The sequence below is a fragment of the Melanostigma gelatinosum genome (genome assembly GCF_949748355.1).
Source record: "Melanostigma gelatinosum genome assembly, chromosome: 4".
NCBI classification, from domain to species: Eukaryota; Metazoa; Chordata; class Actinopteri; order Perciformes; family Zoarcidae; genus Melanostigma; species Melanostigma gelatinosum.
In genome coordinates, this window is record NC_136637.1 from 12519094 (window position 1) to 12543143 (window position 24050).

At 41.7% G+C, this 24050-nt stretch overlaps 2 protein-coding genes across 2 annotated transcripts; both read right to left on the bottom strand.

Moving 5' to 3' along the window:
* Positions 1-2247: 2247 nt before the first annotated feature.
* On the bottom strand, positions 2248-13116 carry mknk2b (MAPK interacting serine/threonine kinase 2b). The gene is made up of 14 exons (XM_079267220.1): positions 13012-13116; positions 12215-12434; positions 11894-11975; positions 11579-11680; positions 11366-11463; positions 8833-8912; positions 8564-8637; positions 8271-8375; positions 8036-8091; positions 7755-7850; positions 4363-4557; positions 4079-4243; positions 3945-3985; positions 2248-3833 (listed from the first exon to the last, which is right to left on the bottom strand). The coding sequence occupies exons 2-14, from the start codon at positions 12263-12265 to the stop codon at positions 3560-3562; spliced, it is 1419 nt and encodes a 472-aa protein (XP_079123346.1). The 5' UTR covers positions 12266-12434; positions 13012-13116; the 3' UTR covers positions 2248-3559.
* A 4863-nt stretch (positions 13117-17979) lies between these two features.
* Positions 17980-23182, bottom strand: mob3a (MOB kinase activator 3A). Its single transcript, XM_079266790.1, has 4 exons — positions 23000-23182; positions 21056-21627; positions 19595-19797; positions 17980-18602 (listed from the first exon to the last, which is right to left on the bottom strand). Exons 2-4 carry the CDS (start codon positions 21471-21473, stop codon positions 18573-18575), a joined length of 651 nt encoding a protein of 216 aa, XP_079122916.1. The 5' UTR covers positions 21474-21627; positions 23000-23182; the 3' UTR covers positions 17980-18572.
* Between the last annotated feature and the right edge of the window lie 868 nt (positions 23183-24050).

Genomic DNA, 24050 nt, shown 5'->3' on the forward strand with positions numbered 1-24050 from the left:
AATCCTCTGCAGTTGCATCATTTCATTCCCTCCTGCCTTCTGAAGTTTGCAATGTTGAAATAGAAGTTATGCAATCGACAGGGTGTTTTATCTGTGTCTTTAGATTAAGTGTAGCAAATAAATATGTAATGACACCTAAAATATCAACGTGTTCACTGTGGTAAAATACACTAGTTGACCTGAAAGTATTGTTTTGATTATTCATTAATTGTTAAATCATTGAATCAAACAAATGCCAAATGTGAGGATTTTATTTCATGTTAAAGTGCATATTTCGGTGTTTTTTTTTTTAGATTGAATAGACAAAGATGAATTAATAAATCAGTAATATACAGTGTAACTAATAACCCCTAATTGATGACCACATATTGGTGATTGCTCTCCTGATGGTCTTTTTATTATGCTTTTCATTGCTCATTCACTTAAACGTCGACCAACCAAACCCTTGTTTATCTACTTAAAAGAACATTTTAGTTGATACAGCTGAATTTTAACCACAGGAAAGCAAATCCTGACTTGAAGCAGTGTTGAAACGACACACTGGGATTTTAGCCAATTCAGCAGAAGTCGTGTATTTCCAGGGAGATCATGAGGTGGCACACTGGCGCTGCAGCTCTTGCAGCAGGTTGCATCAGTCTCATCAGGCCTGTGCAGCTGCCGCCCCCCCCCCCCCGCCCCTGCTAAGCAGAAAGAGTCGGCTCAGGTATCAGGGAGTGTTCCCGATTAGATTCACAGAATCGCATGAAACTGCATCAACCTTGGCCACTAGATACGACTTAATATGGAACTAGTGATACAGGAGAGAGCTCAGACAGTCGTCACTTCAGCCCTCTTAAAGACACAGTACAATGTTTAGTTTCAAGCATTTTATTGCATTTTTATTTTTTAGAAAAATACAAAATTCTGTAGCAACTGTCAAATGTTGCCTTGAGTGAACTTCAATCATTCACATGGTACAGTAAAGTGCTTATTTTTAAATCAAAAATATTTTCTTGTATTTAAAATTGTCGATTTTAAATTTCTTCCCATGAACACAACGGGCTTGGGGTGATTCGGACAGTGTTAATCTCCACTCATTAAAAATAAAGAATTGACAGAATGGCCCCACACCATGTTCATGAAATGAACCACTTAGAAAACATTTAATCAATGTTGCTAGATTGGAAATGCTTTTGCCTGTGGGCTACATTCAAATCGTGGGGAGGTGGATGATGGGCTGTCCATTTGAATGAATTTTAACACTTCAATATAAAAATTGCGAGGTTTAAGGATATAACTTTGTCCCGTTGGTCCTCCCCCCCCCCCAGTAAAAGGCAGTCCAAAAAGCTACCGGCATTCAACAAACGTAGAAATGGTCATGACGAAGAAAACTCTTATAAACCATTCAGGATATTACAGAGTACGGCCAGAATCTGTGCGTTTGAGTATCCAACCCTATCAAAAAAAGGAACTAACGTGTGTGATGCTCAACAGGGAGAAAAAGGCAGAATACTGAACTGTATAGGTATTTTCAAAACCCCAAGAGTGCCTTGATCACCAGCTTAGCGCTTTCAGATTACCGATAGCAAAGTAGTTTCCCAAATGGAGAAGAAACAGCTGCATACACAAAGTCAAGTAAGTCTTATTATAAGACATAAAACCCCTGTATCGATGCATCTGTAGAAGGTTTTTAGAACTATTAGTGTCCCATTATCAGCATGTTGACACCAAGAGAGCAGTTCCCAGAATACCGTCGCTGCATTGCTGGTAAGAGGCCATGGACAATCAGAAGTCTCCGCTTCTCACTGCTAGGTGACGATCACATGTTCAACATCATGACTTTAACCCTCTTTGGTGAACTGGCTACAGTGCTGTGAGACCTAATCACCAGTCCATTTCATGTCCGTCACAGAATGAGCTTTAACTTAATCTGAATTAATAACAAAAGATATTAAAAAAAAGCTTATTGCCAACTCTTGCACATATAAAAAACTTAAACTTTCCTTCACTGGGCATGAATACTCCAGATCAACTTAACAAACTCCATATCACCTCATACTTTGAAAGTTTAGAAACAAGGAAAACATCCGGTGTTTCACCTGAACCTGCATGAAAAAAAAATCATAGAAAATAAGAGCTTAACAGCCATACAATGAAAATAAAATCAGTGTGGCACAATGACATGGAGTTTTCAAACCTGAAAAATAAAGTAAACTTAATACAGCTACACGCCTGGAAGACTTTTTTTGTTTTTCTTTTTGTGGAATGTTTTTCCTTTTATGTTTCTTTTTTGAAAAATCTCATCTTGTAAATGAGTCTCCCCCCCCCCCCCCCCCAAAAAAAAAAAAAAGAGACTGGTGAGCCTTTTGGGGGGGGGGGGGGGGGGAAGATAATGGTCAAGAAATTACACGAGTCGCATTGGCCAAAATTAGCTTTTCAAACCCCTGAAAGGAGTTCTAACCTTTACTGTCAAAAATATGCAAGGTTAAATCTAATGCAGCAATTGATTTGTAGAAACAAATGAGAACAAACAAATAAAAAGACAACTTCTGGTGGTGGCAGGGGGACATTTCATGAACTCTTTACAATGAGCAGACCCAATTTCACTTGCCAAGCCATTTAACATCAAACTTGTACCAACATAGCAGATCTACTTCAGAGCTAGCTCAGAAGTCTAGGTTAGGGGTGGCCATGCATACAAGTAAAATAGCTTCATTCAATACCATTGAACTTGACTGATGGTCTCAAACACTGAAAGATGTAGCCACAGATAATTTGGCCTGTATGTTCATAAACCGTATGAACGGGTACAGACACTTTGCTCTCGGGGCATTAAGTGCGTGGCCACCAAGCTAGAAGAGTGCGTGTTTTACCTCAGACATTTAAAGAGGAGGCTGAGCCTGTTTAGGAATTTATCTTAAACGGAGACAGAAAGCTTTAAAGTCCCCAGCCATGTTAATGGACCGCACCAGGCACGGACAGCATTGGCTTACAGCCCTCCCAACCCCTTATACCGAATCCCTTTCGAGACAGGAACAGCCTTCATCTCGGCATATTGCATATAAGCTTGTACCTATGTGCAGATGGGACATTGCATACACATACATCGAAAACATTCCAGATAATGTAATTCACAGTGGATCCAGTTGTAACATGGGAGCAGCACAACAGGTTGTCCTTTGGTGTCTGAGCTTAATTTCGAAGACAAGTCTCCTGAACTGAGTTTTATGACAAAATAAAACTTAAACTCTTCTCTCTCCCAAATCATGAACTGGCCCTCCTCCCCAACCTTCACATGCACACGTGTGTGTGTGTGTGTGTGTGTGTGTGAGTGTGTGCGTGTGCTTGCTATATGCAGGCCCTGGGCTGATGTGCTTCAAAAGTGCTGCAGAAGGCATTTAGAAGAAGGGCTGCAAGCAGCATCTCCCTTTACAGAGCGGCATGGGAGCCTGAATGGCAGAGGAACCAAGGCCCGCTAGGGTTAGAGAGGGGGGCCAGGATTGGGGAGAAAGAGTCTCAGGGTAGTCTTAGATCTGGACTTTAATCTTAACGGAAGGTCGGAGGTCACGATTGAGGAACTTCAGGCACAGTCGCCCACAATAACAAGAGGGGCCAAGAGCTGACGGAGCTCTGCAGCGGAGACGGGCCCTTCCTTGAGCTGGCTGTGTTGCTCCCTGCGCCTGGCCAGCTTGGAGTTGGAAAGGAGAGAGAGGCGCATAGAGGAGCCAGAAGCGGTGACAACAAACTGGACGTCCTGCTGCTGCTGGTCTTCTATGCCGTCTTGTTCAGCCAGCTGCCGGTTCACAGCCATGGCCTTGTCAGCAAAGAATGTCAGATCCCTGGCATGGCTGGTTCTAATGGAAGATCAGACACAAAAAGTTATTAAAATTACATGGTTAAAATATTTTAGGTCAAGCATATAAAAGGGATACAGTCTGTTGCAGCTGTAACTAACGTTTTCTCACCTTTCATGCATGAAGGATGTTGATAAAGTGTCAAGTGCACCCTGAATAAAATAAAACAAAAAGTTAAATCAGTCTTACTAACCCTAAACATAAAGTGCCTGTGAGAGACATGCAGAAGATGATTTTCAACTTACCCCCTGGACCCAGGGGTGCTGCAGCACCTGGCTGGCACTCAGGCGGTTTTTGGCATCCCGAACCAGAAGTTTGGATATTAGGTCTTTGGCACTTGAGGAGATGTGAGCCCAGTCTTTCTCCGGAAACTCGTATTTTCCTTCCTGGATACTCTCAAACAGTGTGTTCTAGAAATGGACATTAAAACATGTACCATCAGTTACTTTAACCTGGATGGCGAAGATGCGTTGTTTGAGTTACGCTAATGTCCGACAAAGACGTCTGAATTATTGTGTCAAGTTCTTACCTGGCAGGTGTGGCAGGGCTCTCCTAATTCCCAGCCACAGCCCCCTCCACAGCGGCCCACAAAGGGTGGATAGCCACTGAGCATGATGTAGAGGATGACTCCAAGGCTCCACAGGTCACAGCGCTTGTCGTAAATTGTGGCCTCCTCACTGAAGGCCTCCACCACCTCAGGCGCCATGTACTCTGCTGAGCCACACTGAAACAAAAACAAGAGACAAGTTTGTTAGCCACAGGGACGGCAAAAAGCTGCAACTATAGCAGGGCCTGCGGGCACATTCCTTCGTTCAGCTGATACCTCGTGGTTGCAAGTGTCAAAGCTTAGGGCCTTCTCTTGGGCTGTGTGGTGGGAGGGGGCCGCCTATGACAGTCACATGCTTATGTGCAGTAGTGGATTCATTTAAATTGTGCTATACAGCTTTTCTCAATGTGTTAAAGGACACCTGAGCATGAACACAGTGTACAGTTACATATCAAGAGTAGAGTAAGGGAGGGCTACGCTACAGTGAAGCAGGTTAGTGTGCACAGGCAGCAGCAGCGGCTCACTGCTTTGACCATCCAGCTGTACACAAGCCAGGCAGACTAGCCTGAGGGCAAGAGTTGGCTCAACTCTGGCGGTACCTTGTTATGTAGCTAAGAAAGAAATTAGGCCAAACACTGAGCAGGGCAAAGAGGATTGGTTGTCCTCCGGAGCCAGAGACTGAGCTTACATAACTTAGAAACAAACAAAATGCTGTTTTAATACTTTAGGAACAGAAAAAGGGAGCAGGTCTAGTTGAGCAGGACACATATGTCCTTGTTGCCTTATATTAACCATCTACAAACAATCACATTTATAGTCATTCAAATATGTCTTATGTCAAGAGTTTGGATTCTTTGAGATTTCATGGGGATGTCCTAAATATAGACAACTACTCGTATAAATTCTGAGAACCTGCTAATCTTTTATAGTCATCCTGGCCTATATCCTTCCCTCTGTGGGTGAGCAGGCATCTATTGTGTCCCACTCCCATATCCCAGCTGTCTCCTCCACCTCTCTGGACCCTTATGTAATGAAATTTGCTGCACAGGAATCTCGTCTCAGACAAAGCTGCTTCTGTCGGAGAGAGAAAAAAACCCCAACCCCCACATTTCCACCATCAACATCATTATGTCTGGGGCGACTGCCCCCATAGACAAGACCAAGATTCAGGCCAAATGCAGCTGCCACAGAAACAAAAGACACTGGCACAAAAGAATAGTTTTGCCTACCAAGGTGCCCCACAACGGAAAGGCAATGTGATAGCTGTGCTAAACAAAGAAAAACAGCAATCGTGGCTAATCTTGTTTCAAAGCCAATCAAATCGACAAGTCAGATAAAAGGTAAAGATAGCCAGTCTAGGACTGCCAGTAATAAGAGCTGAAGCGGGGAAATAACAGCAATCTAACATTTGTCCTTGTGCTGCAAGCACCTTCTGAACTTTCATCAGTCACATCCTCTTCAAACTTTCATGCAGATAGTTGCTCATCAGCTGCTGCTGCCACAGCATTCGTTGGCATCGCAACCTGGGGCTTTCCTGAAACCATGTGACTAGTCAGGCCATACTGACACCACGCGCCTCAGCTGTTTGTAAACTACAGGATTATCTGGTAAGGCTTACAGGAAAAAGACTTGTTCCGTTGTCATGCAGCTGCACTTAAATCTGTGATAACAGAGGCAGTCCCTTGATTTCTTTTAACTCTAAGCAGCTTGTGTGTAGTGTCTTCATGTTGCAGGTCAGCCCATTTCCCTACTATTGCACATGAGCGTTGGCATTTGTAGAGTCAGAGTAATTCCTTGCCGAGCAGACAGTGTGCAGAGCTCCCAGTAAACTAAATTTAGCTTTTTCCTAGAACGGTCCCCCTTTTCTTTCCCGTGTCCTCATTATACAAGATAGCACACATCCAGAGTAAACGGCTACATTTTTAAAAAACAGCCGCAGGATACAGTTGATTTAACACAGTCACTTTGATCAGGAACATAAGCAATAAATGGAAAGCTGTTTTGCAACAGCAGGAATGTGGCAATAGTGAGATGAAAATCAGATAACATTGTTCCTGTGATCAGGGCATAGAAAACAAGCCACAGCACATGAGCAGACTAGCATTTGTCCTCCCAGTTACCCTCCCCCTCCCACTGGTCTAGCCAATCACATCTCAGTTGCGAGGTATAGGGGGAAAGACTAATGTTTCGAGAACATGCCTTATGCACAGCCTTTGTATAAAGACCATAAAGAAAGCGCAGACAAGCACAAGCGTGGTTGGGGCCACTGGGCGGAGACTAAGCAGAAAGAGAGGGTGGATGTTTTTCTCTCATACCACAGGGAGAGTTGGTGTGCTTTGGTTTCATTGCAACTTCATACCACAGGACACGGCCTTGTAAGAGTCAATGCGTTTCCTGCAGCCTTCAAGGCTATCAAATTGTGCTCAGTCCTCAGGCACAGACTTTTCTGCCACTGAAATATTTTCATTAGAGCAAGTCTTGTGGTTATGGTCAACAAAACTGAAGGACAAAATAGTAAAGAAGCAAGCCACATCAAATAAATAGGTGCACCCTTCTGCACTAAACACACACAAGATCATTCAGGCCCAACGTCGATGTCTGTGAAGCCTCACATGAAGCCTCTTGGGCTCAAACTATCTCCCCATCAAATAGTCCAGGGACGGGCTCTATCCATTAGTTCTGCTAAAGGGAGATGAAGTTACCAGTGTAGAAAACCCCTAACCCACCCGTACATTCCTGCAGACTAAACTGCAATCCTTCACCTGCTCTGGTCAATCTATCCAGCCACAGCCCCAGACGGCGCGTGTGTGTTGACACATAGAAAAGTTGCCGGTTCAACCTCAACATTCCCCTCAGAGTTTGCAAGGGTCCCAACTTTTCTGGGCAGTGTTTGCTTTTTGTTGCGACGACAGCAGGAAGAGCTCAACAATCATACCACCTAAACTCATGGGCCTCAATATTTGCAACTGATAAGAACTAGGATGTTGACATTTAACAGGGATATCTACCCCAGCGTTGCTGATACTTAATATGACAAGGGAAGCAAACTGAAGGTAAAAGCTGCCAGATTGGTACAATCAGGAGGCAATCTATCACAATTGAGATAAAGTGCCCAACACTGAACTACCGTAACCTCACAACACAACATTTTCCCTCTCCCAATCAGTGAGCTGCCTTGCAGTTGATGCCATTGAGGATTGCTCAATAGGCAAGCAGCCAGCAGGACATGATACAAGCATCGTTTTACAACCCGGATCTACCGTCTTACATTGTTGGCATGCATTTCCCTTACACAGCACTGTCCTATTCCCATTTATAAAAGTGCTCCAAACTGTTTGGCAAACAAAACCAGCACAATATGCAGGTGGACTTACCGGAGTGAGGAGCTCGGGGGTGGAGATGGGTGAGCTGTCGCTGTTCAGCTTGATCCCACTGCCCAGGTCAAAGTCACAGATCTTGACTGGGGAAATCTGAGAGAGATACAAGTTCAGAATCATTACGTTTAATCTACATTTTGATAAAATAACTGCATTTTGTGTAGAATATCTACTTGTGGGGCCAAAGATCTGTACTGCCATTGAGTATTACTTATGTAGTTGTCTTATTAGTTGCGTTTTGAACTAATTGAGCGCCAACATGTTTGTCGTAAACTCACCTTGTCTGCACTCTTACAGAGAATGTTTTCCGGTTTCAGGTCTCTATGTGCCATTCCTAAAAAATAATAAAAAATAAAAAAGACAGGAAAGCCAGTTTTAAGACAAGCAAGCTTTTTTCCCCTCAATGTCAACAAATTAGGCCTTGTGTCCCACAGTCAGAACAAAAACAATGTGAAAATGTTCTGTAACTACAGTATTAAAGCCGGTCTCGTCATTTTGTACAAGTGGTCTTACCCTTGTTATGCAGGAAATCTAGAGCGCTGGCGATGTCCTGCACAACCACACTGGATTCCTGCTCACTGAAGTGTCGTCTCTTGTGAATATGTGCCAAGATCGACCCTGATAGGGGCAAAATAAAATAAAAATGAGCATATCAGCTATTTACAAGTTTAAAAATTATAGAACGAGTGCTTTTCCACACACAAACAACCGTCTACAGACTAGAGACTGATACATGCATTAAGGTGATTTTTAGAAACAAACAAAGATCGGATGCAGGCATCCTGCAGCAGCTATAATTCACAAACCTCCTCGAAGCTTTTCAAACACCAGGTAGAATTTGTCTTCCTCTTCAAAGAACTCTACCAGCTCCAGGATATTGCTACAGAATAGAAGAGCACTATGAGCCACCGTCAGTCATCTTGAGAGCATTTAAGTTGATTTATGCACTATGGAGTAAGAGGGCTACGGGCTTCAACTGAATAAGATTCAGCACAAATGGGGTCCGTCAGTGAGTCTGTCTCCATACATTCATCAGTTGGCATTACTTTAGCTGGTCATGACTAAAGGACATTACCTGTGGCCCTGGCACTGATAGAGCATCTCAACCTCACGGAAGACACGGCTGCGGCTGTGACCCGGTCTCTTCTCTATGATCTGTAACAGAACATAAATTCAGTCATTTTATCCAAATATACTCTACAGGGAAAAAAAAAAAAAGTCCTGACTTCCATATTTGTCACAGCAGTAGAACGGCGATCACAACTGTGAAAAATGTAGAGACGCACCAATAAGGCTCGATATGTTCAATGTACACATGCATACAGGAATTTTATTTCCTGTTGAAGGCCATCCACTCGCGCTGCACCACAAAACCCCACCCGTGGTTGTGTTTACTGTATAGCACAGGGTATACATTTCATAAACAGAGCTCTGGAGCTCGTTTCCTTCCAGACCGTCACTGCTTTCCTACCTTCATTCCAACCTGTGACACAGTTCTAAAGACAGTTTAACCTACTTCCAGTACTGCCTGGCAAAGCAGAGACAACAGAATGAGAACGTTAACAAGCCACGGCATCTCTATATTTAGCCCTTCATCTGTCACCTATATTTAAATCTTAAGTGCACTTAAGGAGCCATGCGTGTTCTTTGAAACATCTCAGGCTAATCCCAAACTGTTTACGATAAACAAAAGATTATCACTAAATATAACTTTGTGCTGCCTTGAACTAAACCCCCATGGGGCCACCAGCTGCACAATGCCCTGCCAAGAGAGACAGAAAGATAGACTGCTGACACCAAAGTAAAACGCCAGAATTTTCCAGCCCTAGTTAGTTATTGTCTGCTTGGGAGTCTGTGCATGTTTATCTTCCTGGTAGCTGGATTACAGCTGCTATTGAAGCCCAGCGGGGCCAGAGTTGCAGTGCGTGTCTAGGATTAATAGACAGACGAGAGGCCTGTGAGCAGCCCAAAGCCTCAGCACTGTTCCAGTCTGAGTCAGCAGCACAAACTGCCCCCCCAATCAGCTCGCTGATAATGGCACGCAGATAAAAGAAACTGCACAACATAGCTGACAAATGCAATTATCAACATGATAAGTGGGTAGTCTGTTATTAGAGAAGTACCAGATTTATGACTGTTTTTCCAAATAAAAGATCACAACAAGCTGCTGCAAACAAAGTCATGCTGCATCTTCAATCATCAACCAAGGGTTGGGAAATAATACCTTTAAGGAGAAGGATTTGTGGGCGAAAAAAAAAAAAAGAGCTTCAGATCGGCACGCACTGTACAGGCCTCGGCTCACCCTTGGTGCTCCGAGGCTTTTGTTGCAATTGCAACACAGGGAGCCCACATATACAACTCACCCCTGTCTGGAGGGGGAGGGGAGAGACGGGACATCTGGCAGCAGCCCCCTCAGACTCCTAAATGACCTATAACGGCCTCCTCCCCCAGAACTGCAAAGTCCCAAGGGATCTACCAAACCATCCCCGGGTAAACAACACTAACAGATCATAGTCGGAACCTGTGCTCAGATTCCTCTGAAATATTAATTGGTACGACAGACACTTGTCCTATGGGGAACCAGCCTTGATCTGTCAACACCTCTTCTCAAACTTTGACAGACTTTAACTGCAAATAGGAATTAATTCAACGTTTTAAGAAAAAGAAGCAAAAAAAAAACCTTGGTGTTTATCCACAGTGCGGGATTAGTGTGCCATGAATTTACAAAAGAAACAAGCCACAGTCCTACTTTCAGCAAAGAAAACTATTTCACAATGTTTTGTTCCTAAAAATGAGGAAATGAGTAATATATATATGACGCGGAAAAGAGGAAGTCTGCAGGAGTCAAGTCGTGTATTCACAAGTCCACAGCGTATTTGGATGCAGAAGAAAAAAAAGGAAAAAAAAAGAAAAAAAACTGTACTGAGCAAAAAGAACAAAGCAGTGTAAACACCCTGGGTCACAGCCCTCACTCAGCACCCCTCCTTCCACTCTGTGGGTGTTGTTTTTGCACAGTAACCAGTACATTATGTTCTCACAACGAGCATCCTCTGTAGGCAATGACAGTAAAGAGAAAAAGGGGTGGGTGTATCCCTCCCAGCTCTGTGATAGGCTGGCCATCTGTAAAAACATTGAGGGGGAAGTGTCTAACAGCAGCTACTCAGAGTAAAAAAAAAAAAAAAAAGAATATAAAGAAAGCCGCAGTAGCACAACACAGATGAGAACCTGCAGACATCCACTTTAGAAAGCTGAACTCCAAAAAATAAATATCCTAATCCTCAACAAGGCTTCTAAAGAATGACCAGAGAAAACAAGTAAACATGGACACAATGACACGCATCCCGCAGTAGAGTTTTACTACACTGAGCACTTCTTTCATCTAAAATTTAACCAAGCGCAGTCTTAGAAATGTAACGTCCCTATATTGATCACTAGCCATGGTACCCCTTACCGACAACAGGCGGGTGCTATGTGGCAACAGCGACATTCACAGACTCGTGAGACAGACTCACCGACTTGCAGGAATGAAGCCGGTATGCATCATGCTAATGTTTTTCAAACACAACACGGTCATGCATTTAAGTGTGTTAGAATGACTGCTTTCTTACCTTGACAGCATACTCTTTGTTGGTGATGAGGTTGAAGCATGTTTGCACTCTGGCATAAGCCCCCTCGCCTAGTAACTCTTCATGCAGCCTGTAGACATCTGGAGCAGAGTTTCACACGTTAGGAAAATACTGAGCAGAATCTCTCAATGTGCACCATACAATGATTTAGGAAGAGTTTTTCTGCATAATGATACTGGAAATAAAAGCTTTTACCCTCGAATCGTCCAGAGAAACTGTCAGTTGCCCTGCAACGCTTTTTCTTCTTGTTTCTCTTCTTGGCATCGGGGATGTCGATAGGCTGGCTGGAGGGCATGTCTGTCGAAATAAGAGTGCCTAAATGATCATGCGCTAGTGAAAAACAACCCAAACATAAAAACTCAAAGAACACACCAAAAGGGAAAACAAAATGTAACAGTGTTGAAAGTAAAGGAATGAGCTGGGTAATTATTGCAACTAAAGCATTGTTGATAACATTACAATCTTCACAGAAAAGACAAGTTATAGAAACACTCAAGTTAAAATACTCACCATGTCTTGGATCAAAATTAAATGAATCCATAAGATGGGATCCATTTTTGGTGAAGTCGTCAGATTCAAAGGGATTTTGGCCCTAGAAAATAATGAAAAATATGTGCTTGTTAAAGTACGCAAACTTATCACTAGTTAGTCATAACTGATAAGAGCCTTTGTTACCTCTCATCCTTAAACCATAAACTGTAGGTTGACTCAAAACAGGAAAAGAGCCGATACTTTTTAAACAATTATTGCCAAGTGATGTCACACTTGAGTTCCCAAAAGGTAAGATGATAGCAGCTCTGCTTTTTCAACCTCAACTATTCTCAAACTCACCTTGAAAGAGCGGTGGAATCCAGTGACTTCGGCGATCTTATTTTGCACCATATTTGCTTCGATTTTGGATGGGGGGTGTTTGTCTGATATGCGGCGGCAGTGTTTTTTTTGGTTATACCAATTTACACTTCTCCAAAAACAGAAAGTCGTTTCAGAGAGAGTCGCAAGTGGTCACACTGCGCTGTCTGGTCCGGTTGCTGCGGCGTTTTATACGGGAGCCCTGAGCACGACACACAAAAACACACCGCAGCGTTACAACCAAATCACCAGAACAGAGCACTCGGATAACAGAGTTTAAATACATGCTAGCATACTAAACCGGACCACGGCAGACTAACGTTAGCTGATAGTCGTCACAATAAAAGCAGAGTGCAATAACAGCTAGCTAGCTACCATTACAGTGCAACCCATGTTTAGCGTAACCGTTAAACTGGTTACATACATGTACATAAGCAAAGTTGAGAAGATGTAAGATATCACTCATTACAATACTAAAGTGTGGGTAAGATAAGCAAATATATCGGAAAGCCACGCTGTTTTTAGTGTAACAATGACTGTAGCATCTGCTTCAACAGCCGCAGGAAGGCCGCTGCAGCAGTTTAGATGACATTAACAAGCTCGCGACACTTCCAAGTAGTGACAGATTTAACTTGACCGTCAGTTAACAAATGTTAGTGACAATTAATACTGTGACGTCACTGTAGTGTTGCGAGAAGAACTGTTATATTTGACATTTTGAAAAACAAGTGACACAATTAATAACTGCTCTACAAAAAAAAATGTTTCTGTTTACTCACCCCGTTGTTAATTTTATAGCTCCAGTGTTAGCGTCGTTGTTTGACCTACTGCTTCACAAGCCGCAGAGGACGGTCGAGGGGGGATAGGCCTGATAGTGAGTGCGTGGAAGGTGGTAAAGAAGTAACAGCGGAGGTGTTTTTATAACCTCCCTGCTGACTCCTCCTAGTCTCCTCCCTCCGCAGGACCGCATCAACAGAATGGCAGCGTCTCGTGCTTTCTGGAAACGGATATGGCGGCTGCGTACCATGTCGTTTTTCTGCAAAAATGTTACCGCTTATCGAGGTAAGAAGCATAAATAGCTGGTTCAACGTGGTACAGAAGTCATACAATAAGAAATAACTTCATAAAGTAGGTAATTTAAGTAGTTTAATTTCAACTTGGGCGAATATCTGACCGTAAATCGGGAAAAGGTCTGGGAAACAAAGATGGTAATACACACGAAATGGTACCCAGCCAGTGAGCTCTGTTCCGTTCTGGGGGCTTCAGCATAGGATGTATAGGGGAAAGAAACTACGTACGTGCACATCAACACGGTCAGCACCCACGCATGTACCGACTAAAGAAGCTGGAGCTGGAGAGCTGAAGAGAGACAGACCAGTTCCACCAGTTTAAATTTAGTCATACTAACTTGGTGCTGCTGTACTGGCTGCACTGGACGTCAAGGCCACGTTACATCGGAGCTAAAGTTAAGGAGCTAGAATGATGAAAGAACAGCTTTTTGTTGCATTAAATATAAAAACAATGAAAAACACGTCTCTACAAGTAAAAGTCTTGCACTATACATTTTCATGAAGTACAACATGAACCAGTATCAAAAGTTCTCACAATGCAGGGAGAATGACTCCTGTCAGTTATATTATAATACTGGATTGCACTGATTGCTGGTTGCAACTGGAAATGAATCTCCAATATTTGGATATATATATGTATAACTTTGATAGATCTTAAGTCTATTTGCGCAACAAATAAACACACACCTTTTGTGAAGTGTGACAAGGCAGACAAAGCACGTTTTGGAGCCACGGGGAGGCTGTTCAGACTAGGGTGAACATGCTGTCACATGGTTGTGATAATGAAAGAAATCCAAGAACTCTGATGATGTAGAAACTTGTGCTCTCTTCACCCATCGGCTAATTGTGAGATGCCAATGCAATATTGCCACAGACATGACAAATCCATACAGTATTTTCAGAGATTAAAAGGCAATGGTAACTTGACAGAAGCACAGTAGTGAGATGTCAAAACCCTTTGTTATCTCTTATTAATTAGATAATTATTTTCCAAGAATCCCCGCCTCAATTAAGTCCAGATACAGATATCAGAAAATGACTACATGTTGCATCATATGCCAAGAAGTGTCAATGCTTTATTGTACCATGTGCATTGTTGTCAAACTGTACAGCATGTTCTCTTTGATTTGTTTTGTTAACTATTTATCACTGCACCTAATCCCTTGTCCTGCTATACCTGCTCTGCATAGCGGTGATGTATTGTTTATCAAAGGTGTTCCAGGTTAAAACCATGTATGGGTTGTTTTCAGGACTCAACTGTCTTGTGACCGGAGGCTTTCTGCCTCTCCTCCTCCTTTCACCTTCTACCCCTAAAACATAAGCCCAGTGGTAGCAAACATTACGCAAGTTGTTGGCTGACTATCCCCAGCTAGGACAGCACATGGTGTAGTCAGTTTGGTAGGAAAACAAGATCCCAAGTGCAAGGGGCGGGCCTGTGTCACTATCGGTTAAAAGGAAGAGGGAAAGGCCATCATAACTTCAGGTGGCAACAACCTCAGACACATTTGTTCAACCAATATATTGTGTTGTTGTTAACTGTCTCAGTGAATGTGTGCATCTGCGTCATTTCCACTGTGTTTTATGAATAGCATTCTCATACAGTTAGTGTTTCACATTCCAGTACAGTCCTGCAACTGAACGCAACACATTTCAAAATTGCTCTGCAAATGTTTCACCATGCAATCCTCTTTGGGCCAGTCAGCATACGTTCATGCGATGCATACAAACATAGTTCAAATTGTTTAAAACTCTACAGCTGAGGTCCCAAATGTTCCTCAGATACCAAATCATGGACGAAAAAAGTACGGTACAATATTCACATTTGAATACAATGGTGCAGCCATAACAAATATAGAGTCTTGCGTTTTAATACTTCTCTCAGTGAAATCGTCATGTAGCTTTAAAGAGCTAGAGAATATATGTGATACTGAAGCTATTAAGTAGTAGAAAACTTTAAGTTTAAGGTGATAATAATAGCCCCTAAATTCTGCTATCCTCATACAATTGTCGAAGCCTACAGCTGTATGATCATGTCATAAAAAGCGACACCAAACATGCTTTAATGGCTGTAAATCATTTTTGATTGATGTGTTGATGAAATGAACTTCAGCCTGAACCAGCAGGATTTGTTGCAAAAACATTCCTGTATATCTATTGTAAACAGTACAGTGCTATGCACTTGACATGCATCTGTGCGTGTGAAGAAGAATGGTGTCTTAACTGCGAATGCATTCAAGGAAAGGCACATGTCTGGCACGTCCAAATAAAACTGTCAAAGCCAGAAAAGAGTGAGCTATAAGCAGCCAACCGTCTTCTACGCTTACAATAAGGTGCATCGTTGTCTCCGCTGCAGCACCGCAGGCTGCTGAGGCGAACCTGTTCCAGGAACCATTCCTAGAACACAATTCAAAGAAACAAGTAGCCTCCAGGCTGGAAAACACTCAAACTTAACCCAGAGTAAAAAATGTATTTGCTTACAGTATTACAGTAGAAAGACAACAAGCACTGACACAAATCCCTGATTTAGCAGAACTCGTACGTAAACATAATGCTGTGTTACGTAAACATACATAACACAGCATTTTGAAATGAATAAATTTTTTACGGAAATCTGTTTCTAGCCCGCACAGCTGAGATGTTTGGTCATTCCTGAACATTTTAGTGTTTACTTGTAATAAATCATCACTGGTGCACTCTGTTTTAGAAACTAAAGTTACACACAAGGGATGGAAGAGTTATGGTCATGTAAAAATATATTTAGCAGTGGGCCCCTAAAATCATGACTCTTCCTCCTTATACTAGCTGCATCTCTACACGAGGCAACTGACTCACAAGCCACGAAACCGTTAAGGGTGTGTTGCCCATTCCAACGTTTGCTGAGTCACATTATCTCCCAAACCCTTTTCTCTACGTGTAAATGATCACACTGCACCATCAAAACAACAGGCAGACAGTACTGTGTGAACCCTGACAGGGTTCGAGAAGCTCCCGTCTGATTGGTTGCAGCCTGTAACCCCTCCCCTTTGTACTTGGCCTCTTTCCAGTACTTTCCTTCTTGTCTTGCAACCCCTTCTGGAGCAGTCTGGTACGTTCCAGAAGAGGAAAAACACAGCAGAGGGAGCGGGGAGGGAGGGGGGAGTTTCGGAGGAAGTGACTCCTCTGAGAGGACGTAGAGAGGAGGGACAATCCTGTAAGAGGATCAGGTTTCAGTAGGCAATGAGGTCATTTCAGCGGTTGATGTTATTGGGGCAGATAGTTACATCATGTTGGTTCATTGACATTTGTATTAACCTGTCAAATATCATTGTGAATCTACTGACAGTGATGGGATGTAACTAAGTACATTTAAACGTTCTTAAGTACAATTGTGAGCTTCTTGTAATTCCCTTGACTAGTTCCATTTTTATACAAATTTATACTTCTACCCCAATACATCTCATCTGTATTTGACACGCTTAATTACTAGTTAATTTGCAGATTCAGATTATTAATACAAAATATTATCAATATATAAATCCTGGTGCATTATCATAGATTAAACAGCATACAAAGTAAAAGTATTTAAAAGGAGCTCCACCTTCACCAGCTGCAACACTTAAGTGATGAATACATCAAAGCACTGATGATAATAATTCAATAATGTGATGTAAATTATTCTGAAATGGGCCATCCTGCTTCATGAGTACTTCTTTTGGTATTTCAAGTACATTTTGCTGCTACTACTTATCTGCTCAAATACATATTTGAATGCAGGACTTCTACTAGTATTTTTACAGTTGTGTTGGTACGTTTACTGAAGTAAAAAAGTTGCGTAGTTCTTCTATTGTTATGCATCAGTTAGGCTGGGTCGTATCAGAAATCTGAATATTTATGAGTTTCCACTTTATAACAAATAGATGCAGAATTACATATTAAATAATCAAATTGATCTTCAAAATGAATAATTGTAATACTTTAAGTACATTCTGTTGATCACACTTCTGTACCTTTTACTCAAGTAACATTTTGAAAGCATGACTTTTACTTGTAATGGACTATTAGTTATTTGGGTCAGAATACTTTTTACACATATGGGTGTTTCTTGTGTACAAGATTGCTGAACATTATTTACATAATCCAAACCATTATGACCAATAACTGCATCTAAACCAGACCAACCATGCAGAGTCTCTGTGCATTCATCACAGTACAGCCTGGCCTGTTTCTCACAACCAGTTCAATCGAATCAGGTCTAGAAAGGCTCCACTTGCCCTCTTCATGACAATGACTGGGGCATTGGGCAGATTGCATAAAGCTTACAACATTAAACTGTAGGATTACAGTCATTTCCTCAGCACAAATGGGTTTCAGTGTCTGACGCCACCCAGTGGACAGTTTAACATTTAGTCTTTTAAACATGCGCTGCCACCAGAGCTTTGGCATGTGAGGTTTGAGTCTGGTGTGACCTTCAGCTGCAGAGCGTATCTGCAGCAAACACCCGCAGGTTTGTCATCTGAGACCCGTCCTGGTGGCCAGAGGCCCAACGTGTGCAATGACTCAGACATGAGTCACCAGCAGGCCATTACTCTACTCTGAGTTAATTTATGTCATGTCGTGTGTATAACTTTTATATGAATGGTACCAAGCCCCACATTTATTTAAGTGTATGAAATGGTCTCCAAAATATAGAACAAATACTCATAGAAACAGAATTTTTTTTAATTTTTCTTATTGTAACATTTGTAAATAATACTTTCTCTGCCTGATACAAATACCAAATGACTGCATTGATTGTTCAGATGTTTGTCAGTAAAACCTGGGACAAAGAATCAATAGATTAGGTGGGCAGTAGCCCAGTACTGTTAGCTTCAGAGTTCATTAAATACTGATTGTCAAATTCAATTTATAATAGAGTGGAGGATCATTTTTTATAAAAACAGTGATTTTTTTTAGAAGGCCAGTAAGAAAGAATCATACTAATTTCAGATAATTTCAGACAGACAGAAAGAGAAAAGCATCCTGGAATGATTGAGATTCAAATAAAATAGAAAAACATCAACACAAACATACACGTCTTAATACTGTGATAAAATGTTTGAAAACCTTTCTTAAAAGGAACAGAATGCCTCACCTGACGAGGTTAAAACCTACAGTATGTGGCTAAAATAGATTACAGTACTTAAATATAAAAATAGACTCTTTTTTGAATTTGTTTGTTCTCTTAGTTCTGCAGTCTTCTCGGTGGACGGATGCGTTCGTCTGGCGTGTGTCGACCGGCCAGTTGTGTTCCCTCAGTGACACATTCGAGAGGTCATCTCTTTCTGCAGACACAATGAGCACAGAACAGGGAGTTAGAGCAGTGAAGGGAATGCTCCCCCAAATGTCAACACACAGTGAGCAGGTTCATTAAGTATGCGTAAGCTCATTTAAAGCTTGTTGTAAAATAACGATTTCTAGAGATCCTGAAAACAATTGTGTTGTTTAAATAGGTAACATTTGGTAAACAAACATAAATGTATCTTTGAACCAAAGGTCCTCAGTCAGGGTCCCGTTACAGAGCTCCTGCACGGATCACAAGTCCAGTGTTGGTTTTGATCAGAGATAAAAGTCTTAAAATGAATGCGAGAGGAAATTATGAAATGTAAACTTAAACGTAGGACAGAGCTTTACTACCACTACTTTACTGTCTATATAAGCCTAGACTGCCTCACCGGCAGTAGACTGTAGGTATAAGCCTGCTGCTGGTCATCTATCGCATGCTGCATTGTGCACCCCTTAAGCTCTCTATTGTGCAGGTGTAGCGTCGCTTCATCCTGTGCTTAGCGCCCCCCAAGATGATTGTGATTGATTTAAAGAGATGAAGCTATGTGAGACTAATATTAGCTCATCAGGAGTATGTCAGTATTGGCATATATGTCGGTTGATGAGTCATTTTCAAACAGTGTCTCAATTATATTGTTTGTCCATCAGAGGACACAGACAAGTTTATTTATCAACTGTTAGCTGTACCGCTAAGTATTTATCAAAAGGTTTTGTTGTGTGTAAAAAAGTCATTAAAAATTGGTTCAGTTGAGATTTTTTTAAACACTCACATTTCAATAGTCCCATTAAAAATCCTGTCAAACTCTATTTTTTGTATTTAGCACTTTAATGCATGTCTGACACCTTTTATTGGTTTGAGAAAACGACTCGTCCACATAGTTTTTGGTAGAGCATTTCAAATTCCACTATTTCAAAACATCAAAAAAGCTTTTAAAAAAACATTTTTTTTCTGCATTCAGCGCCATGTTAGCCCCCCCCCCCCTTGACTCACCAGAGGCTCCAGCTCTTTGTGGTCCGTGAGGTTGAACTCAGTAACGAAGTAATAGAAATGCTTGTAGCAGGTATTGACATGAGCCTCGGCCCCCATCTGGCTCACGCGGTCAAAATGGTGGATGTAGACGTGGACAAACACCCGGAAGAGACGAGACAAAATCTTCTTAGCCACCTGCATGAAGGTCTTAGGGAAGGGAGTACCTGCAAGTCAAACAGATGGAGACGGGAGTACACCGCGGTCAATCCAGGATGAATGACCTTATGCTAACTGCTTCGCAGAAACACATTTGAAATAATGATATATTTCATGCAACGGCTACAGAACATTTGAACAGAGATTAACTTTTCACTGTGTTTCTTTGTCCTCTGGAGTCGCTCAGGTTGGATACCAGCGTGCTAAGAAGGACCCAGCCAGGGTTACATACATGAATGGAAAACCAACACGACTTGGTCTGGGGGATAAGCCTCTGCTCTCACCAAGCAATTCAGTCAGTATATCGTTTTGCTTTGACTAATTCTATAATATTTCAGGAATCTGTTCCGGAGGGCACGCGCATCAGAGGCCGTTTCTATTCATAGCCTCCTGTACGTCGTGTGACCCGTTTCTAAACCCATTGCTTGGATGTTTCTGTAGTTAGTGAGATGCCGAGGCCACAGCACACATGCACAGAGCTCCAGACTGAGATAAGGAGACGGCGAGAATGCCACAGCATCGGAAGATTAACTGGTAGCGTTTGCAATGTGCCACAATCTCGGTAATGTCATGAATGTGGCCTCGCAGATTAAATCTAAAACGTCTTTTGGTTACCGCAAAACTCTGTCTTCAGATTTCAAATGCAGTCACTCATTTTCCTTTGTATTACTTACACGTTAATCATTTAAGTGGCCTTTGTTTTTGGTCTTTCGTGTGACTGACCACGTTATAGCAGGGGTTCCCAACTTTATTGGCTTGTGACCCTTTAAAACGGAACAATCTCTGTTGCATATGTCTACCGGTTGTGACCAAAAATCAAAACAATTCAGTATTTTGCATAACTGTGTAGCATAAATATGTTCTTTTCAGCTGTCCTCTTTTGTTAATCACCTTGTAACCCCAGGTTGGGAACCACTGGATTACAGCATCTCAACTGTCTCAATCTGAATCATTAGTAATTGAACACCGCTGTGGGGTTAGACTGTGGTTAATCAGCAACATTGTGTTGCATGTTATAATGTATGAAATGTGCTACAGAAAAAAAGTGGACTCGACATTGAGCTTAATTGACAATGGCGGTAATGGCTGCTCACTGCCGTGTTTGTGACGTTTGTGTGGACATTATACATGAAGAGTTCACCACCTGATTTGAACCAACCCCTCCTTTACAGTAGGATTTTTTGGAAGTTCCAGAAAACCTGGATTGAAATTAATTGAAAATTCCAGATTCTTAATGCACCATCCGAAGCTAATCTCGACACTTACCTACATTGGTGGGGAAGATGTTCTCATTGTTGATTTGTACCTCAATCCAATCCATGAGCAGGCTCATGTACTTGGGGGCCGACAGTGCCGTCGGCCTCTTGTACTTGTGCTCATCCTGCCAGCGGTATTCGTACTTGGGCCCGCCGGACATGACGGGGCAGGTTTGGTCGGTGCAGGAGTCGCTGATGGTGCCGTAGATGAGGTTGATGCGGTTGAAGAAGTCGACGACGTGGACGGCCACCCAGTCGTTGAGGTCCTCGCCGTGGGGCAGCGACACGGCCTGCTTCAGGTCCAGCCCCGCGTTCAGAGACGCCTGTGCCTTCTTGTGGAGGTCGAAGCGCTGCGTCCCCGGCTCAAACTTGCGCTTGGGCCGGAATGTCCTGTCTTTGTTGAAGACTTGTTTCAGGGCCATGGACATGGTTGCATGTGGTGGCGCCCGGCAATTTGTTTGAATGCTTTTGGTGAATTATTTACAGTTGGAATAGAAGCAGTCAAAAGGTTGTGTAAACAACCAGCGCAGAAATTATGTTACGGACACTCTTTTGGTCTTTGCTTCGACTCAGTCTGTGATCCTGCATATGATTAAAGGAGGGGAGAGAAAGAAAGGGACAGAGTTTGATTCATAAATATGAATATAAAAATGTAAATTTTCACTTTAGCGCATACTGTCTGTCAAGCCTGATTTTAGGGTACCACTTATTCTTTACGCTTTACAAAACATTGCAATCTATGGATTCTAGGAATGCACCCATCCAACTTTTTCAGTACAGATACAATACCTGGGTTTTGGGTTTTTGGGACCACACAGACTACTGAACGGATACCAGTGTTACATTGATAAGCTGTATGCCTCACTATATGGAGAAGACTGTGATCATTCGTTTATATGTAAAGCAACATCAGGCCCAATTTAAGTATTGCTTTCCTGACTTTATAAAACAAAATGAATACATAAATACTGTTGTTTATTATTTTGATAATAGAACGTCTGAACTGGGTAATATTTGGCATTTAAACTTTAAAAATGACTTAAATGATTAATTGATGATAAAAACCGTTCAGTTGAACTAATAATAAATGTATCACGTCATCTTTTCAGCTCTGTTACGATCTAATTAAACATGTAATACACCAGAGCTGGATGGGAAATTACACAACAATAGCATCTGTGTCCCAGTTTTTTTCATCAGCTTAAATTGCTTGTAGAGATGTGGCAGCAGAAGTATAAACCCCCCACCTACCTTCTGTTAAAATATAAATCATAACAATCTTGAGAGGTGGCATAAAGATGAAGCCATACATGTTGTATGGTACAGGAACATAAATAAACCTGAGAGCTAATGATTATCACTAAATGCAGGACATTTTATTATCTAATTTGATCCTACATGGTGAGAAAAGGACAAATTCATTAATGGCAACGTGAACTGATCTTTTGGTTGAGCATCATGAAGAACAAGTCTGAACAGTGACAGCAGCATCACAGATGAAACATCAACTCAAAGTGAACATGAGTCATTTCCTATTTCACCTACTAACTCCGCCGTGAAACCAAGAATCTGCGGAATGACAATAAAAACCAAGTCAAATCGTCTGTCACCAATACAACAGGGCATCGATGGGTTTGATTGTACCTTTATCCAAATATCGGCGCTCTTATCGTCCCAACATTGCGGACTTTACGTCGTGTTTAGCACACTTTAAGGGACGTAAAAGCCGAGAGATTAAACAGCAGGGCACATGACGACTGTACTAAGTTTATTTGTTACGTGACAAGCTAGCTCCGTCGGACTTGTTGCTTTGTAAAGAAGCTAACGACACAAACAAGACGGGAGCAACCCGTGTTATTTATACGTAATTCACATCGTACATAAAAACCGTGTAAAAACATTCACTATCTCAGACGGCCGATGAAACGGTTGAAAGACACTTTCACGAACTTACTTGTTCCGCCTTCCTGTTCCGTCAGTTTCTCTTTTTTTAACGAAAATGATCTGATTACCAAACAATATCTTTACGTCGACAACATGCATAGACTACATTATGGACACGTGGAGCGATACATGTTGTATAATTACTGGTAATTTAATAAACATGTCACTTTAATAAAGAAACTATCGTCTGACTCCTCCCTACCAAACGAAAAGTACACCAGTGTCGAGTTAGAGATGTTTGTGTTAACTTCCGGCCAGAACCTTCAAAATAAGGTACCCCTTTGACCGGCGTAATGTAATGCAACATTTATTCAGTTATAATTAGTAAGCCCCAAACTGAAATTATATGATCAAGCACAATATGTTATAAGCAACGGATTCACTGCTTTTCTTTCCCCAAAATTATTTCACATCATATATCTATGTTCATTAAATGAAATGAAAGGTTAGTTAAAATGTCAGTTTGAAGGCCTGGGGTTTTACTCTGTAAAAATGTACGCCATTATTTTGACTAATCCATCAACTTCCGGGTTTAGCGCGCCCTTCAGTTGTTGCCTGGCTGCTCAGAAGTACTTCCTTTGATATAGATTGTGACTGTAGGCAATGGGAGCCTGACTTTTACTTTATACCACGGTCAATATAAACCACTTTGAACTAAACCAATTTAATTACAGACGATTCAAATATTCAAGATTAATATGTAATTCACACCATATTGCCCCTTTTATTTATACAGATTATATATCTACTTTGTCTTACACAAAAACATCCGAAATGGATATATTTATTCTTAAAATTTAGTAAACTTTTCCACTTGTGCCTTTTTTTGGGAGAATATTTGAAGGAAGTACATACAATCGGCCCTGTGCTTTTCCAATGCTGATTGTCTATATGTAGTGTTCTGGACATGTACACAAGGCGTGTTTAGGAGGTTATTCCCCATATTCTTTTACATGATTAATACAGTTACAGATTTGGTTTTATCTATTCATCTTGAGGCCTTTTAAAATGTGTGGGTCATCCCTCTGGAAACAATAAGAGTAATGATTATATTGTTACAT

Coding starts and splice junctions, on each gene's coding strand:
- mknk2b (XM_079267220.1), bottom strand. CDS start 12,265: ATGGTGCAAAATAAGATCGCCGAAGTCACTGGATTCCACCGCTCTTTC. Junction 7,851..8,035: donor TCTGTAAGAGTGCAGACAAG/GTGAGTTTACGA, acceptor TATCTCTCTCAG/ATTTCCCCAGTCAAGATCTG. Junction 4,558..7,754: donor CCCCCGAGCTCCTCACTCCG/GTAAGTCCACCT, acceptor TTTTTGTTTCAG/TGTGGCTCAGCAGAGTACAT.
- mob3a (XM_079266790.1), bottom strand. CDS start 21,473: ATGTCCATGGCCCTGAAACAAGTCTTCAACAAAGACAGGACATTCCGG. Junction 19,798..21,055: donor CATCTTCCCCACCAATGTAG/GTAAGTGTCGAG, acceptor TTTGACTTGCAG/GTACTCCCTTCCCTAAGACC. Junction 18,603..19,594: donor ACAAAGAGCTGGAGCCTCTG/GTGAGTCAAGGG, acceptor TTGTGTCTGCAG/AAAGAGATGACCTCTCGAAT.